Source organism: Onychostoma macrolepis, chromosome 19 (assembly GCF_012432095.1).
Source record: "Onychostoma macrolepis isolate SWU-2019 chromosome 19, ASM1243209v1, whole genome shotgun sequence".
Taxonomy (NCBI): Eukaryota; Metazoa; Chordata; class Actinopteri; order Cypriniformes; family Cyprinidae; genus Onychostoma; species Onychostoma macrolepis.
The window spans coordinates 15,797,099-15,815,906 of record NC_081173.1 but is presented as its reverse complement, the minus strand read 5'-3'; the positions used below and the strand labels follow the sequence as shown (position 1 = coordinate 15,815,906).

General features: G+C 37.1%; 1 protein-coding gene across 9 annotated transcripts in view; it reads right to left on the bottom strand.

Moving 5' to 3' along the window:
* The window catches only part of LOC131525346 (zinc finger MYM-type protein 4-like), a 44,263-nt gene that overhangs the window by 10,093 nt on the left and 15,362 nt on the right, over positions 1–18,808 (bottom strand). The window contains exons 1-12 of one of the 9 annotated variants that reach the window (XM_058752834.1): positions 16,703–16,829; positions 9,422–9,538; positions 3,025–3,267; positions 2,839–2,920; positions 2,417–2,629; positions 2,234–2,289; positions 1,994–2,119; positions 1,427–1,463; positions 1,023–1,227; positions 817–943; positions 494–709; positions 267–386 (exon numbers count right to left, since the gene is read on the bottom strand). In XM_058752834.1, coding sequence (XP_058608817.1) covers positions 267–386; positions 494–709; positions 817–943; positions 1,023–1,227; positions 1,427–1,463; positions 1,994–2,119; positions 2,234–2,289; positions 2,417–2,629; positions 2,839–2,920; positions 3,025–3,027 — 1,185 coding nt within the window. In that variant the 5' untranslated portion in view covers positions 3,028–3,267; positions 9,422–9,538; positions 16,703–16,829. Of the gene's footprint in view, positions 1–235; positions 387–493; positions 710–816; positions 944–1,022; positions 1,228–1,426; positions 1,464–1,993; positions 2,120–2,233; positions 2,290–2,416; positions 2,630–2,838; positions 2,921–3,024; positions 3,268–4,323; positions 5,025–5,468; positions 6,190–8,136; positions 8,746–9,421; positions 9,539–9,671; positions 10,671–15,075; positions 15,562–16,702; positions 17,063–18,808 lie in introns of those variants that run through there. The other 8 variants (XM_058752833.1, XM_058752827.1, XM_058752828.1 and 5 more) reach the window with 8 other exon arrangements.

Here is an 18,808-nt window from a genome sequence, read left to right as displayed (position 1 = left end):
CACTATACACACACACATACATGTGTGTGTGTGCGTGCGTATATATAACTTTTTTTTATTAAATAAATGCAGCCTTGGTGAGCATAGACTTCTTTCAAAAATGTTCCCGAACACAAACTTTTGGATGGTAGTTTAGGTATTTTAGCCTTGTATTGGTACTCATACTCAAAAACTTTTATCTGAGCTTCACTACAGTTTAAAACACTGGGTTGTGTTACAAATGTGATCACGGTACCTGACGAACTGCCAGTCTGGACTTTACTTGCCATGACACAGGAAGTGGAGCAGAAAAGCTCCCTGATGCCCTCGGAGTTTGGACTGTCCACCGCATCTGCAGCTGGGCGCAGGGCATGACACATTTTGCAGATGACAAGTTTCAGACTCCTCTATAAATAAAGATGAGTTTATCCAATGTATAATTCACCCTAAAAATGATATTTCAACAAAATGAATAATAGCTTAATGAGTATTATTACTATTAACGTGCTGTCACCTTTTTGTAGGCTGTGAGGCAGTTTTGGCTGCAGAACTTCATAACTCTGTCCTCCATCTGTAGAGACGGACACTGACTGTCTGTGCCATAGCAATATCCTCCACAGTTCACACAGCTGTTCATGTTCAGCTTATTGGAGGAGCGGAACTGGTTGAAGCAGCTGTCGCTGCACAGCTTATGGATGGAGCCCATGTAATTCACCTCATGACTATGAGTCTATGAGAAACAACAATTTTGGATCTTTAACTTGATTACAGCAACAAGATATGCATTGATAATTTCTGACTGAGCACACAAGAATATTCTTCAGAACAGATGCTCACCACTCCTGTCTTCTCACACACACTGCACTTGAAGTTTAAAGCGCTGCGGCATTTCTGACTGCAGAACTCCTTCACAGTCCCTGACATGTCTACCAGGGTAATTTTGATATTCTCATCCTGAATTTCTCTGAAAAGAACGAACATACATTAATACAAATCTTTCCAATCACATTCAACTATAGAGGAATGAAATGTCGTAAGCGTACTTAAGGCAGCAGTGACATGTTTTCTTCTTAGCGTTGCAGAGACATTGAGGCGAGCAGTAGAGTTTAGAAGAGCCACTACGCTGAAATGCTGTGTGTCCCTTCAGCATGACCTTATTACAGGCAGTGCACAACACACCATGTCTTCTTAAAGGCTGAATGGATTTTGCTGGGATTGGTGGTGTCTTTTCTGGGATGCCTACTGAAGCTTCGGTGACAAAGAAGGGAATGTAAAAATGCAAAAACTCAACCCAGCTCACCCAAAAAGGTGTTTTTCATTCAGTTTGAAGGCTGGTTACTATGCACTATATGACAGAAAGTCATATAAGTTTGGAACAAATGTATTGAAAAAAATAATAATGCTACCTAACGCTCATATGCAGCATTTACTCCAACAGAAAACACACCTTGAATCTTGATATCATCCGGTGCTTGGTCAAAATCCTGAAAGCATGAACATATTGGGATAATCCATAATCATTAGTTTACAAAAATGTGTGCAATCATAAATAATGGATAATAGGGGGTTGACATTAGAGAATAAATATGGAAAATTAAATTCATATAGAGAACATACTTTTTAGCCTATTTTAGTATATTTTATAATATACACTAACATTCAAATGTTTGTGGTTGGCAAATTTTTAAAATGTTTTTTAAAAGAAGTCTTTAAATGTAATTTATTCCTGTGATAAAGCTGAATTTTCAGCAGCCATTAGTACTCTAGCCTTCAGTGTCACATGATCCTTCAGAAATAATTAAAATATGCTGATTTGCTTCTCAACCATGACACATATTTTTAGGATTATCTGATGAATATAAATTTCAAAAGGGGGAAATAAACAACTTACTGACATAAACCGTCTGAACAGTAGTTTATGTTTTATATATTATGTAATTTATTGACCAAAAATGTGTCAACTTATTTGGATAATTTAAATTTCAGTATAATTAAGTAACTTCGAGAAGAGCACCTCATCATCCTTAATGTATTCCATCGGGGAATGTGGTGCTTTTTTCCATTCCTCATCCATCGGTTCATCCTTGATCTTCAAAGGCATTATGACAGAGGGCTGGGTTGCTTTAGCTTTGTCAACAGCCTTAATAGAAGAAAGAAAAACTATTTTTTTTAGAAGTGCATTGCTCCATGGGTTAGCAAGCAAACTCAAACTCGTTTTCCTGTAGAGATGAGCATAAAATGGTGCTGTGCTCACCATTTCAGCAGACGATTCCATAGTTCTGCTTTTTATGTCTTTGGCTCTCTGCGTTTCTGTTAAACAGGAAAAGTACAAATCATGTTCAAATATAAAAAAAGACAAACATTATCACACTTATTGTGAATTTACTAGAATTGTAAGGACACTGTTTTACTGAAACAAGAACATTGGTTCAATTACCTGAATCTTCTGATCCATCCACTTCTGTCATCCCATTGTAATCCTCATTCTGGTCCAGTGTCATTTCATTAGTGTCCTCAACTTTAGTGATCACAAGCTCTTCTGAACACTGGGCCATGTCCTCCCCCTGGCACATGTCTGGATGTCCTTTAAAATCCTCACTGGCCATAAAGACACCTGCTGCAGACGGAGAGCCCAGTCCAGAGTTCTCATCTGAAAGTGGGAAATGACGACATTTATCCATTTCAAATATGAAATTTAGGTTACCAGACACAGAAAAATGAGTTGTGTTCAAAAAAAAAAAAAAAAAACTATTTAAATATAAAACACAATTTACATGAATCCACTGTCATGTTACAATCCCAGCTGTGCTTCTAATTTGGAGAAGCTAAACTCAGAAACAAAACTAAAACCCTTCTTGCCTTCTGAATAAGCAACAGAATCCATGTTGGCGTTTACATCATAACATTCTTCCATTTGTAGCCCAGCCTCAGCAGGATCGTCCTGTCAGAAAACAGTCAGTGGCGCAACATAATAGTTATGGTTTAGAAGTAAACAGCACAACCTGTTCATTTTCAAATTGTATGACAACATTTTTGAGGACTTGCCATTTGGTAGTGCCATGTGGGTGGAAGAGCATAGTAGGACCCAAAAGTAGATAGAGATGTAGATGGCTCTGTAGGTGGATTTGTAACATTCAAAATGAGTTTACCACGCTGTTCAGGGCAGGTTCTGGGGTTCTTTTGCTTTCCTGAAGTTGATTCAAAATCATCTGCATAATAAACCTCATCATCTTCCTCTGTATCCCAACTGTTGTCTGCTGACAGGGCGTCTGGTTCAATCACAGTCTCCTAAAACAGCAGCAGACAGTGTTTAAGGAATGGTTCACCAAAAAATGAAAACTTGCTGAAAATGTATTCCCCCTCAGGCCATCTAAGAGGTCGACGCGTTTGTTTCATTGTCAAAACAGATTAGGAGATTACATCATTTACTTACCAGTGGATCCTCTGCAGTGAATGGGTGCCGTCAGAATGAGAGTTCAAACAGCTGATAAAAACATCACAACCAATCAATGAAGATTTTGTGAAGTGAAGAGCTGTTTTTGTAATTAACAAATTCTACATTGGGATTAAGATTGATCTTTTATATTTTCAAACATTGCTTTTTGCTATGACAATAATATTGCTTTCTCCACTGAAAAAAAAAAAAAAAAAAAAAAAAAAACAATTTGAAACAGGACAGGAGAGCAATATCCAAAGATCAAGCACTGTTACAAGTGAAAACATCCCAAAATAGTTCTAAACTAATATGTTGATATAAGAGGAAAACAGGAACGTGTTTTCACTGAGGATGGATCATGTACTGTTATTTGCCAGAAGCAATGTTTTGAAGTTGCTTAATGATGGATTCACAAGACATTGATCTATTACTTGGATTACTGTGATTTATCATCAGTTGTTTGGCCTCTTATTCTGATGGCACCCATTCACTGCAGACAATCCACTGGTGAGAAAATGATGCTAAATTTCTCCAAATCTGTTCCTACATCTCGGATACCCTGGGGGTGAGTACATTTTTTGGGTTTAAAATCACTTTCACACTCTCATGCCGTTTCAAAACTGTATGCATTTATTAACAACACAACAGAAAAGAATAATTTCTTTTTTCAATCAGTGACAGTTTATGGTGACCACAGAGTCTATCAAACGCTAATAATGACTGAACAAAGTAAGTTGTCCATTTGGCGTATTCATAATCATTGTCAGATTTATTTATTTTTTTTTAATTGTGGACATCAACGGGAGACTGTCATAAATCATTGTTAAAGGTAAGATTCGTCCAAAAATTTATCTCGTTTTTCTCCGCAAGCCCTATTGCACATTGGCCTATCTATCAGCAACACACACCTCAGTTTGTTGCCTAGGCACAGCAGATGAATTCAGATATCTTCGAGTTGGCCCTGTGAGATCGTCCGGCGAAAAATGGTCACTGCACACTCTCAACGCCCGGATATTTTCAATGGGTGAATTTATATCCCGTTTGAGAGCGAGCAGCCACAGCTTCAGCCTCTCTGGATCATGCAGCGGTAATGTGTGGAAAGTCAAACTTTCGTCCTGAGATGATGCCACTGGACGGAGTCGTATCGCTTTCTCTCGGTTGAAACATCCAGGAAACGCACACACGCGTACCATTGCGAAAACAAATCAAATCCCGATTTGCAGGGACTCACTGTTATGCGAAACGTAAAGGAGCCATGTTTGAACGCGAAGAAGCGGAACGAGACTTGACAGCTACGACATGACACAGATATCCATCAAAAATCCCTCTATTCCCTTTCGGAGGCTTTAGGATGCACGAGTCACGTGGGCTATTGTTATGGTACTTTCTGCAGCTTGACAGCTTGCTCTCTCCATCCACTTACGAATGGAGAAAGGAGGATCAGAATAGAGTGCTTCTTGTGGTTGTTTACAAACAACACATGGTGCATTTCCGCCACCTACTGGACTGGTGCCACATCGTTAGCTCATTGGCTTTCAACTGTCAGTCAACATTTAAAGGATTAGTTCACCCAAAAATGAAAATTCTGTCATTAATTACTCACCCTCATTTGGTTACAACCCCGTAAGACCTTCGTTCATCTTGGGAACACAAATTAAGATAATTTTGATGAAATCTGAGGGCTCTCTGACCCTCCATAGACATCAACGCAACTAACACGTCCAAGGCCCAGAAACATAATAAGGACATCTTTAAACAATCCATGTGAAATCAGTGGTTCAACTATAATTTTATGAAGCCACGAGCATACTTGTTTAGTGCACAAAGAACACAAAAATAATGACTTTACTCAACGTCTTCTATTCCATGTCATGACCCATGTATGTGGTGCAGCACCTTGTTTACTGCTGTGACTTGGATGTAATTTACAGTTTCATGCAAAGCATTGTAAAATAAAGTTTTAAAAAAATTTTAAAGTCACAAAAGTCATATGAATTACTGTATCGTAGCTTTGTCGCCCTCAACGATCTGCCCATGCCACTTCCACTCATACCTCTTTGTTTTTTAAAAACAGGCTGGGCACAGCTGTTGATTTCAATAATCGTCGTATCTTTCCTGGACCCGTTTTGAAGTCGTCTGGTGAAAAATGTTCACTGCACAACCTCATTTGCTTGACGTATCGAAGCGGCAAATCAACATCCCGCTGCACAGCCAGCAGCCACCGCCTCAGTCGCTTTGGATCGTTTACTGGGAAAGTGTGAAAGGTAACTCTTTCATCTGTCGGCATTGGTAATGCACTTTTACGTACTTTCGCTGGTTTCTCACGATTTGGGCATTCAGGACATGCACACTTCAGCACCATTTCAAGGACTACTCATTAGCTTGCATACGCCTGTCTTCCTCTGCAAAGCAGCAGGGTTGCCAGGTTTTCACAACAAAACCCGCCCAATTGCTATTCAAAACTAGCCCAATCGCGTTCCGAAGGGGGTCCCCAGTAAAAATGGCTTTTTTTTTTTTTGGCGGGGTTCGCCTGAAAAAAAACAAAAACAATTCGCATTCCAGGGTCTAAATATCACGTTATTGTGGTCACTTCATTGTGAACGAGTCATGTGGCATTTGAACCGAGGCATCAGAGCTTGTCTCTAGAATAAAATGGTCGTGCCAAATTAAGCCTTGATTAGAGGCTTGTGTTGTTAAAGGGATTGTTCACCCAAAAATGAAAATTCTGTCATTAATTATTACACCTCATGCCGTTCCAATCCCGTAAGACCTCCATTCATCTTCGGAACACAAATTAAGATATTTTTGATGAAATCTGAGGGCTAGCTGACCCTGCATCGACAGCAACACTGAATGAAGGTCTTACAGGTTTAAAACGACACGAGGGTGAGTAAATAATCAAATCACATGGCCAATGACAAATGAAGCCTCACTTTCTGTCCAACCATGTGCGTGATTCACTTTGTGTGTAGGAATGTTGGAATGTTTGACTTTACAAGTAAAATTTCATTCAGACTTAAACACAAGTTTAAATACCCAGTCATAAAATATGAAGTGTGCTAATTATTTTACGAAAATAAAATATTTTCCATATGCAATTCAAATATCTGTACATTATTCTTCTATTCCATCATATTAATATTCACACTGGCCTTTAATGCCACAGTTCACAGAGAGAAATTCAACAAACACATACACAAACACTCCAGGCTTTTATTTGTGGACGTAACATGAATTGATCTATGGAATGTGTGGGTGCTTTATCGAGATGGTCCTCACTGCAGAACACAAGATCCATGGGGCAAGGCTGGATTCAGATCCAACTCCTCCCACCTTACCCTAAACCTACCCATCTCCACCCCTGGATGTGGATGCAACCTCGCTCTCTGGATCTTGTGTACTGCAGTGAGGGGCTACTGGCTTTGTCCCACGGAGCTTCTTTCACAGGCTTTTGGCTGATTTATTTTTTACTAGGCACCAGATGGCACTGTTTCTGATACTCTTGAAGCTTTGAATCTTTTCCCGGAACAGGCAGACAAGAACATCAATGCTTCTTCATGAGGCTTCATTTGCCCACCACTAAAAATTGAGGAATAAAGTTGTTATTTTTGTTTTCTTTTTTGCACAAAAAGTATTCTCGTAGCTTGATAAAATTAGGTTGAACCACTTATGTCACGGAGTATTTAAACGATGTCCTTACTAGTTTCTGGGCCTTGAATGTGGTAGTTGCGTTGCTGTCTATGGAGGGTAACAAAGCTCTCAGATTTCATCAAAAATATCTTAATTTTTGTTCCGAAGATGAACGAAGGTCTTACGGGTTTGGAACGACATGATGGTGAGTAATTAATGACAATTTTCATTGTTGGGTGAACTATCCCTTTACAATCATTTTAAATTAAGCAAAATACAAAATAAAATAAGTAGTGCTGTCAAACGATTTATCGCATCCAAAATAAAAGTTTGTGTTTACATAATGTGTGTATATATATATATATATATATATATATATATATAAATAAATACACATGCATGTATACATTCAAGAAAAAAAAGTTATTTTTATATCATAAAACAAGATGAATACATAAATGTATAAACGTAAATATTTTCAAATATATACTGCATGTGTGTGTATTTAGATATACATAATAAATATGCACGGTACACATACATATATAAAATGTAAACAAAAACTTATTTTGGATGCGATTAATCATTTGATAGTTCTTATTTAATTCATCCCTACATTCATCCTTTTTTTTTTTTTTAATCTTTGAAGAACCAGTGTTTCTACTGCCCTGAAAAACTTATTTTAGTGAGTGTGATTTCTAGACCTGGAAAATTAATAAATAAATTCTTAAAACCCCATTTTATGAATATACTTCCCACCGATTTTCTTCTAAAAATCTTAGTTGTGTTCACCTCAAGAAAGAAACTCATACATCTTGGATGGCATAAGAGTGTGCAAATGTACTTTCATTATTAGGTGAACCATCTCTATCAGACCCAGTTGTTGCAAATAATTTAACAATTGATTGCCTTGTTAGTTGACGGAATAGTTCACCCAAAACTAAAATGTTCTGTTATTTTCACTTTCACAAGGGTCTGGAGCTCGAGCTTTCTGTCGCATGATGACATACGCGCGGTAGCAAAATCCCGCGTGAACTGACGCCATTGTTCGTTTCTAATCCAGCTGCTGGTGATCTGTCAGATTTACATACCTCGGCTCGTTGTGAAACAAACATAGGCACCGCTGATGATTTGAGTAAGACTTGATTCCCACTGATGGCTTTGAAGTCATCAGGGGAAAAATGCTCACTGCAGACCCTCCATACTTTGAGTAACCTCATAGGCGTGTTAATATCCATCTGAAGAGCAAGTAACCATAACTGCAGTCGATCCGGCTCAAACGTTGGGAATCGGTGAAAAGTCAATTTCCCCGTGTGAGTTGACGCACGTAATCTTACGCTTTTAAATAGGTTGCGGCATCCAGGATAAGCACATGTAAGCACCATTTTGAGGAACAATACGATTCGAGTATAAATATATTGCTAAAAACAAGCCACCTTCTGCACAAGCGTCCTCCTCCCTCTCTGTAAACAACAATGGCGTCAGTTCACGCGAGATTTTGCTACCGCACATACATCATCATGCGCCAGAAAACCTGAGCTCCAGACTCTTGTGAAACCAAAGTTTTGTAAAGATATCGATTGAAATGTATTTTCTGCAAAGAGAGAAACGAGAACATTGTGAATTCTTTATCCACAAATGTAACTGGGCATTGAAAAAATAAAATAAAATAATTTTACTCTAGATACATTAAAATAAATGAGAAATGTTTTTTTTTTTTTAAATCTTAAATGATTTACAATGCGCCAAATGTATAATACTTGATTAAATATTAAATCTAATTTAATGTTTTTTAATTTTTCTTTTATAATATTTTTTAATATTACTGTATTTGTTTTGTAGTGGACAGCACATTCCAGTGCCCAGTTTATGGCGGGGCCCCTCTTCTGACCACAATAGTGGACAAAGGTTCACTAAGTTTTGATAAGATCTTGGTGGACTAACATAAGCAAACTATCCAACGCAATCAGATAAAGATGCTTGGACAACAGCCAGACACCTCTTAAAGGGAAAGAAGACCTTTGATACCAAGCCTGGGATAGACAGGACTTCTCATTGGTCAAAATGCAGTTTCTGCCCTTCACCACCTTGAGACTGATTCCTAAGGTTTGGCCTGTGACCACCATAAAAATTCCTTAGGATCTCCAGATGCATCAGCAGTGGGTGAAACAAAGAGATCCATCCAAATCCATTTATAACCATGTTTTCTCAAACCTTAAATCTGATACAAACCACAACACACCCAACTTATACTTATTCTGAGAAATAAGTATTCTCAGTGACAGCATGCATGACAGTTCAATCTTTTTTTCCATCATGTTTGGACTTAAAGGGATAGTTCACCCAAAAATGAAAATTTGATGTTTATCTGCTTACCCCAATGGCATCCAAGATGTAGGTGACTTTGTTTCTTCAGTAGAACACAAACGAAGATTTTTAACTCAAACCGTTGCAGTCTGTCAGTCATATAATGGCAGTCAATGGGACCCACAGCTTTGAGAGTCAAAAAAACATACACAGACAAAACCAAATTAAACCCTGCGGCTTGTGACGATACACTGAGGTCTTAAGACACGAAACAATCAGTCTGTGCAAGAAACTGAACAGTACTTGTATAATTTTTTACCTCTGATCCACCACAATGTCCAACTGTCCTTAGCGCTTTCACAACAGCCAGCGTGACGCATCAACATACTCTGGCATAGTAGACGCAAAGGACATAGAAATAAATATCTAGACGCCTCATTGGCCGCTCGACCGCACGTCGCCGCCATGGGCGACATTTGACTCTGGAGTCAGGGGACAAGAAGAAAAAAAACTTTTTCGGATGTATGCCTTAAAACAATGCGCTACCATATTGCAATGCATTGTGTCAGTACAGCGCAGTGAAGAATAACTTAAAGAGTTTACCTGCGTTTACTAAACTGTGGAGCTTTTCTTGCTGCTGATTTCAATGGCGATGCTTCCCGTTTAAAGTGTCAGTTGATGGCCTTTCATTTTTAACCAGAAATGTGTGCGCTGCTTTTCTGATGTTCATTTAAGTTTTCCTTGTCTTTTTCCCGTGTCACTTGAAATGTGTCCGTTTTGAATCATTGTGGTGAGACACGTGAGGAAAAAATAAACCGTCAGTTGTGGGACTATTCTGTCATAAATCGCATACCATTCATTTCTGAACATTCTACCGTCCGTTACTGGAAATTAAATTACTGGTTGATATGTCCCGATTTCAATAAAGTTATTTTAGTCTGTGAACTGGATCTCGCTCAGGACGCGCGCTGTCTGTGGAAGTTTGGTCAGGACCGCTTCCAGAATACATCACTGAGGCATTTTTGTCCCGTCCATTGCTCATCACTGATATTTCGAGAATGATGCTGGATTCTTTCCCAAAACATTACAGCATGTGTGTGTCCATAAAACAAATGTTTTGGTCAAATTCTGGATGGATTATAGCCTAGAAAACACACAAAAGGCACTCCCTTCATTATCACTAAAAGCACCACTCATCAAAGTTCATCGTGATCTCACAGGTTCCGTTAATCAAGCTCTCTAAACGAATGAATCTCTTATTTACATCACGTCTATTTTTAGTTAGTCATGAGATGATTCACGAGTGTGCAAAACTCTGGCGCTTTCAGCGGTGAGTGAATTCTGAAAAACTGGGGGGGGCATATACATATACAGTCATGGCCAAATATATCGGCACCCTTGGTAAATATGATCAAAGAAGGCTGTGAAAATTAAATCTACATTGCTAATCCTTTTGATCTTTTATTAAAAAAAAAAAAAACCTAACCTTTCATTGGATAAGAATTATGAAATAAATGTTTTTCTCAAATAAACATTGGACACAATTATTGGCACCCCTAGAAATTCTTATGAGTAAAACATCTCTGAAGTATATTCCCATTCATATGAACAATTTTGAGCACTCCAGGGTGATTATGAACATGAAATTATCCAGCCATGGCTTCCTGTTTCACAGAAATATAAATAGGAGGGAAAACAAAGCCCAAATTCCCTTAATCATCCATCACAATGAGAAAAACCAAAGAATATATTTCTGATGTGCAGCAAAAGATAATTGAGCTTCACAAATTAGTGAAGTGGCTTTAAGAAAAGAGCTAGAGCTGTGAAAATTCCCATTTCCACCATCAGGGCAATAATTAAGAATTCCCAATCAACATAAAATGTTACGAAACTGCCTGGAAGAGGACGTGTGTCTATATCGTCCTAATGCACGGTGAGAAGGAGAGTTTGAGTGGCTAAAGACTCTCCAAGGACCACAGCTGGAGAATAGCAGAAAATAGTTGAGTCTTGGGGTCAGAAAACCTTAAAAAAAAAAAAAAAGTCAAACAGCACCTACATCACCACATGTTGTTTGGGAGGGTTTCAAGAAAAATTATCCTTGCTCATCCAAAAACAAACTCCAGCATATTCAGTTATCAGACACGACTGGAACTTCAAGTGGGATTGGCTTCTGTGGTCAGATGAAACAAAAAAAAACTAACAAAAAAAAGTACCCCATGTGTACAATGAAATATACTGCTGTATTTTTGATGTTGTGGGCCTATATTTCTGCTGGAGGTCCTGGACATCTTGCTTAGACACACGGCATCATGGATTCAATCAAATACCAACAGATAAAAAGACTGACTCTGTTAGAAATCTTATAATGGGCCATGTTTGGATCTTCTAACCGTACAATATTCCAAACACAAACCTCAAAAACAACACAAAAATGGGTCACTGAGCACAAAACCAAGCTTCTGCTGGCCATTCCAGTCCTCTGACCTGAACCCTATAGAAAATTAGTGGGGTGAACTGAAGAGAAGAAGCACCAACATGGAGCTGGGAATCTAAAGGGTCTGGAGTGATTCTGGATGAAGGAATGGTCTCTGGTCTCTTGTCGGATGTTCTCTGACCTCATCAGGCATTATAGGAGAAAATGTAGAGCTGTTAAACTGGCAAATGGAGGTTTCAAAAAGTATTGAATAAAAGGGTGCCGTTAATTGTGGCCAATGTGTATTAGAGAAAAACATTTATTTCATAATATTTCCCCCCATTTTAAATTCTCATTTTCCAATGAAAGGTTAGATTTTTGTGAATTTTTAAAATAAAAGATCAAAAGGATAAACAGTGCAGATTAATTTTCACAGCCTTCTTTGATCATATTTACCAAGGGTGCCAATATTTTTGGCCATGATTGTATATGTATGCGTGTGTGTGTATGTATATATATATATATATATTTTTTTAGCCAATTGCAAACAGGACAACACAAGCCTCAAGGAAAGCTGAAGAAAGCCTGCATTTCCAAGAGACTATACCTTCACAGCCTAATGTTGTATTTGTACTAGTTAAAGCCCAGAATAGCCCTGAATGAATGGCCATAATGACTCTGATCATGTGTCATTCAAACCATGCTTACTCTCTCGCTCCCTCTCTGTCAGGGTCAGAAATGAACTTTTCCATTGTGGGGCAATACTTGCCCCCAGAATAGACTTCCAGGAGCATTGTTTACCTTTGTAAGGGCAATTTTTTATAACAATATTATGTAATATAATTAACTTATTAAATGTTTTGGTCATTTTTGTCAAATATTTAAATATAACCAGTTTAGTCAATCACAATACTATAGACTGCATTTAAAATTATTTACACAGGGTGTTTAATGCTGATCATGTAGTGTATGCGCATTTACACAAAAACTGCATAATGCAAATAGCCTAGAAAGGAAAACACAGGAAATCCTTAGTGAGTGAAGCTGCAATATCATGACAAAATCATTGTTGATTATTGCTCTTGATGTTGTAATAATGATTATTCATTTATATTAATAGAAAGGGTTTTTGGGGGGGGGGGGGGCATGTCATATTCTGGTCTGTATTAAACATAACTATACTTTAACATTTTGTTGTACAACGTAAACTGCACACACTCACAACCAAAACATTCCCATGTAGTAACATATTGAAAAATAACGGTTTAAAAATTTGTGTTTATTGCATGGGTGAGTGTAATTTGCATTGTATAGCAAAATATCAAGCTTTGTCAAGTTGTTCACCACAGACCTTAATTTACTCAATTTAAAAAAAAAACATTATAAAATATACGTAAATCTTGAGGGAAGCAGTGGAGAATTAGTCTTTATTAGTCAGGTTTTGACGTCACAACTAAACAACTCTATTCCCAGGGAAAGCTAGAAGTGAAAACTGAAATAAAGTGTCATTGAGCTGCAGATGTTTTACTAAAGGAACACATTAATGAAACAATTTTGAATAGACAACCATAATGTTTTGCTTGTCTTTAGTTTTGTCTTTGTTTAATAATTATTACACAAATACTATTATAAAACTGTACTTTTCACTATTATTTAATTTACGTTATAATTTACGGTCCCACTTTATATTAGGTGGCCTTAACTACTATGTACTTACATTTAAAATAATCATTTGATACAATGCACTTATTGTGTACATACGTTTTTACATTGTACTTATATTTAAAAAATACCTATATGTACTTACATCTGTAATTAATTTCTGTAATTACATTTATAATTACTGTCAACCCATCCCTTACACCTTAACCCACCCTTAAACCTACCCATACCACCAAACCTGTCCCTAGCCTTACCCGTATCCCCCATCAATAGCAGCAAAAGTGTTTTGCAATACAATATGAACACAATAAGTACATTGTACTTATTTTTTTGATGCAAGTACATAGTAGTTAAGGCCACCTAATATAAAGTGTAACCTAATTTACTATTCATCTATTCGTCATTATTGCCTATTCTGCATTATTCTTTATTAACTATATTAATCTATTGTTATTCATTTATGGTATTATTATACACATAATTGTTGTTATTATACATCAATTATGCTATTGTACTGTTGTACTCACTATTTTATTATATTATTCACGTTACTACAACTTGTAATACATATACTTTTTAATATTACATATCACTTTTACTATATTTTTACTGTGCACTGTATCAGTAAAAATATTTTACCACTGTAACTAAGTTTTGCTGGATCCATAAAGGATTATCAGTTACATTTGTTATTGTTTTTTGTGGAGTTTATATCTGTTTACCGTGCTATGAAAATAGAAAACAGACTACCAGTGTGTCACTTTTTGACTTGTATTTGCTGGTTTTATTCCATTTTCTCAATTATGGTAAATTATTAGTACTTAAAGATGTATTTAGATTCTCTCCCCCATTATTTCAAAGGGAATGAGCGGTGTTCTGACCTGAGGCACAAGAAAAGCTAAAATGTTGGGGTTGAAGGCAGAGAAAGCAATGAAAAAACTGAATTTAATATACCTTAAAATTACATTACATGCATATATCACAGTTATACTACATTAATATTAGAATTGTTAACCGAAAAATAATCAACCAAATCAACATGCACATGCAAAGCATGCAATGACTGTGGCAACTTTAACATTTGAAAGGATAACATGGCAGTTATTGCTTTCCTTATTCAAATTGACCCCCCCACTCGTGTGTGAATAGGACCTTTTCAAAAACTCCCGGTAAAATTTGTTCTGGGAATCATATCGTTCTTATGGAGATGACAGGATTACTCTGAGCGGTTTACAAAGCTCCGCTGCTTTTTAATTAGTTTTTCTATGTAAATATGCGCTAGATGAACATCTTTGACCACTGCGCCTCGCAGCTTTTTGTCGCGCTTCTCTATTTATCAGGGCTGCGACTCTGCTACTGGATACTATTACGCGCGTCTCGTGTTTATAAGAGCAGCAAAAAAATCTGATTGGCTAGTGATGTTAGTTTGGTTGAGAGTGAAAGCTGCGCTCCTCTCATAACATTGGTAGGCGAGCTCATGTACTCGAAAGTGATATCAACAAGTTTTCTTTTAAATGCATGATTATTTTTTCCGCAGCCAAACGCTGCACGCCGGAGATCCGGCACGGTGCCGGATAACTTTTAAGCCTGTGTCTAGGTATTTATATGTATATGGCAAAGGACACATACAAAGATCTTGTTCACATACCTCGGTTCGTTGTGAAAAAACCATAGGCACAGCTGAGGATTTCAGTAGTACTTTATCCCCCTCTGGGTTTCTAAAATCATCAGGAGGAAAATGATCGCTGCAAACCCTCCACAATTTTAGTAACTTCATGGGTGTGTTGATATCCAGCCGAAGAGCAAGCAACCATAACTTCAGTCGAGCAGGCTCAAAAGTTGGGAGTCGGTGAAAAGTCAACACTCCCGGATGAGTTCGCGCAAGCAAACGTAATCTTTTAGTTTTTAATCGGTTGCAACAATCAGGATAAGCACAAGTAATAACCATTTTGAGTAGCCGTCGTACCCACAATCTTCTTCTTGCTTTACGGCGGATCGCAGACTTATAAGTGCATTACCGCCACCTATCTCTAAAATGGACCATTGACACTCTATCTACCGTATTGACCTGAATATAGGACGACCCTGATTATAAGACGACCCCCCTTTTTCCAGATGTACCTTTTGGAAAAAGGCTTTTTGAAAACCATTTTTTTTCTCTCTCTGTAAAACACATTTTTTCTTAAATTATTTTCATATTGCATATTTTTCCTATTTTAATTTTTGTTTTGAAAGTATGATAAATACTGGTAAAATGTATCATTATCAACAATGACATTTAAAAATATACACTTTTTGATATACCATAAAAAATAACAGGTAGCCCATATGAATTATACATTTAGGCTATCCATATCATAGTAGCCTACCAAAATTTTATTAACAGTAGAAGTGAAATCTTATTGTAGTCTTCATATCTGGGTACTGTCTTATGTTTTAAAATCACTTACAGAGGAAGTTTGGTCCCATCAGGCTAACATGACAGTCACGACTCATGCTCCTGTAAGCATTTTCTTTTTCTTTTGTTTTCACTCGCGATCTTTACAGCACACATTATATTACATATTTCATGGCACACTGGTTTCATGCGTTTTTGGCGCCACCTATCGTTGTGGGTGTATTATTGACATGTCAAAGACCCTGAATATAAGAGTAGCCCCAGAGTGCACCCTGGACGATGGGGCGGGGCGACACGTTGAGCAGTTTTAGCTGGCCGATGTTGATAAAAATGATCCAGTTTGGTTGGAGGTTGAAGGTTTTCAACTCAAACCGTTGCAGTCTGTCAGTCATATAATGCAAGTCAATGGGCACACAATCTTTGAGTACTAAAAAAACATGCACACACAAATCCACATTAAACCCTGCGGCTCGTGTGACGATACATTGATGTCCTAAGACACGAAACGATCGGTTTGTGCGAGAAACTGAACAGTATTTTTATAATTTTTTACCTCTAATACACCACCATGTCCAACTGCCCTGAGTGCGTGATGTGTGTATGTGCTCTGACTTAGTTTCCGCAAGCGATCTGTCGCGCGTATGTCACTCAAAAGGTGTTTTTGTAGTAAAACCATGGTTAACAAAATTCAACAATGGTTGTGCTTCCAAAACCATAGTTTAAACATGGTGCCTGTAGTAAAACAGTGGTTATACAAATGGAAGTCAAGCACTAAAAAACATTGTTTTACTACATCAAAACTTCATTTTATTAGTTAATTTTCATAAGGGCAGCTTTACAAATAAAAAGGACACATGCAAAGATCTTGTTCACATACCTCAGTTCGATGTGAAAACACCACAGGCACAGCTGATGATTTCAGTCGTACGTGATCCTCTCCTGGATATGTAAAATCATCAGGGGAAAAATGATCGCTGCAGACCCTCCACAATTTTAGTAAGTTTGTGGGTGTGTTGATATCCAGCCGAAGAGCAAGCAACCATAACTTCAAGCGAGCAGGCACAGAAGTTGGGAATACGTGAAAAGTCACCACTCCCGGATGAGTTCGCGCAAGCAAACGTAATCTTTTAGGTTTAAGTCTGTTTGAACAATCAGGATAAGCGCAAGTAATAACCATTTTGATTAGCCGTCATACCCACAATCTCTGTGCACTGTGTAAACAATGAGTGACGTATACGCGCGACAGGTCGCTTCCGGTGTTGTGTAATATTCGGTTCCAGTGGGCGGGGTATAGATGAATATGCATAAGGTCGCTCCGCGATGGGCGTGGCTTTGTTGAACCGCAAACAGTTGAATGGAAACTGTTGTTTTCTGTGGTGGATTATTTCCATTAAGTAATAAAGGCAAATATTCTTTACATAATCTGTTAAAATGATTTTGCATGTGCTTTTATTAATGCGCTTTTATTCTGATTTTAAATCATCCTTTTTGCTGTGTAACTTTGTAACATCAGGGATTAAAAAGACTAAAGCCAGAGCACAAACGAATCGAGCTGATATTTCTGTTATTTGTCGTATCTTTTGAAGCTGTAAACTGTTTCCTTACTTGTTCTTTATTTTGCAGCATCACAACTTTAGTAAGAATGACTGAATAAAACTCAGATGTAGCCTAGCTAACAAGCATGTTTAAATAAACATTTTTAAATGTTCTCTGGTGGTGTTTTGTGTTATTTCTTGCCCGTTTTTAACCACAATTACACTTGGCTCATATTGACACAATACACAGCCTACTTTGAGCATTATGACTATGTGATTTTAAATAAGCTACTATTTACACTTTTATAAAAGCAAGTCTTTTTCCTGTGGACAGCTAAAAGGTTTTTAATGTTGCAAGGGATTTGTAAATGGATTTGTAAAGTTTTACTTGTATTCATTCATTCTTTCTGTATAAATGTGCTTTGGTGATTCAGTGTTAAACATTAAAAAGGAAGTTAAAGATTTGGAATAATAACTGTACAATAATTAAAAAGTGCATTTCTAATCTAATCTGTTTTGCAATCACATTAGCTGAGTAAAAACCATTAAATCACTAATTATGGCAGGTTCTCATGACATACTAATGGTTTCATTGTAAATGGTTTTAATGGTTTAAAATTTAATGGTTTCATACTCAATATTATAATCATGAAATGCTAGATTGACTTGTATTAACACCTACTTGCATGAATGAAGTGATATATAAGAAAATATGAATATTTAAATATTTATTCAAGTTATTAAAAACTTTTTATTTTGCAGCATTACAACTTTAACAAGAATGTCTAAAAGGAAATTCAGATGTAACTATCTGCATATTTAAGTAAATATTTAGCAAGAAACTGCTAGGTTTTGAGTCTTAAGGTCTGCTTATATCAGTCCATGTTTTCTATGTTTGAGATAGGTCTATGCTTAACAAAATAAATACACAGTTATGTTAAAAGCTGAAGAATACATAAGTGTGAATGCAGAGTGTGGTTGAGGAACAGATTATTACAACAAAAGTCCAAACCAAAGAAAAACACAGATATTATAATGTGTGAGTTTGACAGTCTGTTCCTGATCCACCATCTCTGCACCTTGAGGGCAATTCATTAATCAGATAAATAATTAATGAATCCAATTTGTTAGGCCTCTAGCACTGAATCAACTGGTGTAGAACTGAATATAAGTCTCTGATAGGTAAACTTGGCCTTCTACCCCAAATTTGTCAATTTGATGGAAACAATGGATGAAATAATTTTCCAAGTGTTGTTGGGTTTAAAAACATCTGGAACATTACCCGAGGATCTGTCAAAAAAACAAAAATATGTACTTTTAAGAAAGGCAAGTTGGGCATATTTAGTGATAGCACTTTGAAGACCTTGGCTGGGTGAGTCTTGTGGTCTGTTAAGATATCTTAATGAACAAAACTTACTACTTTTAGATGAAGCTTTATTTGAAGACAT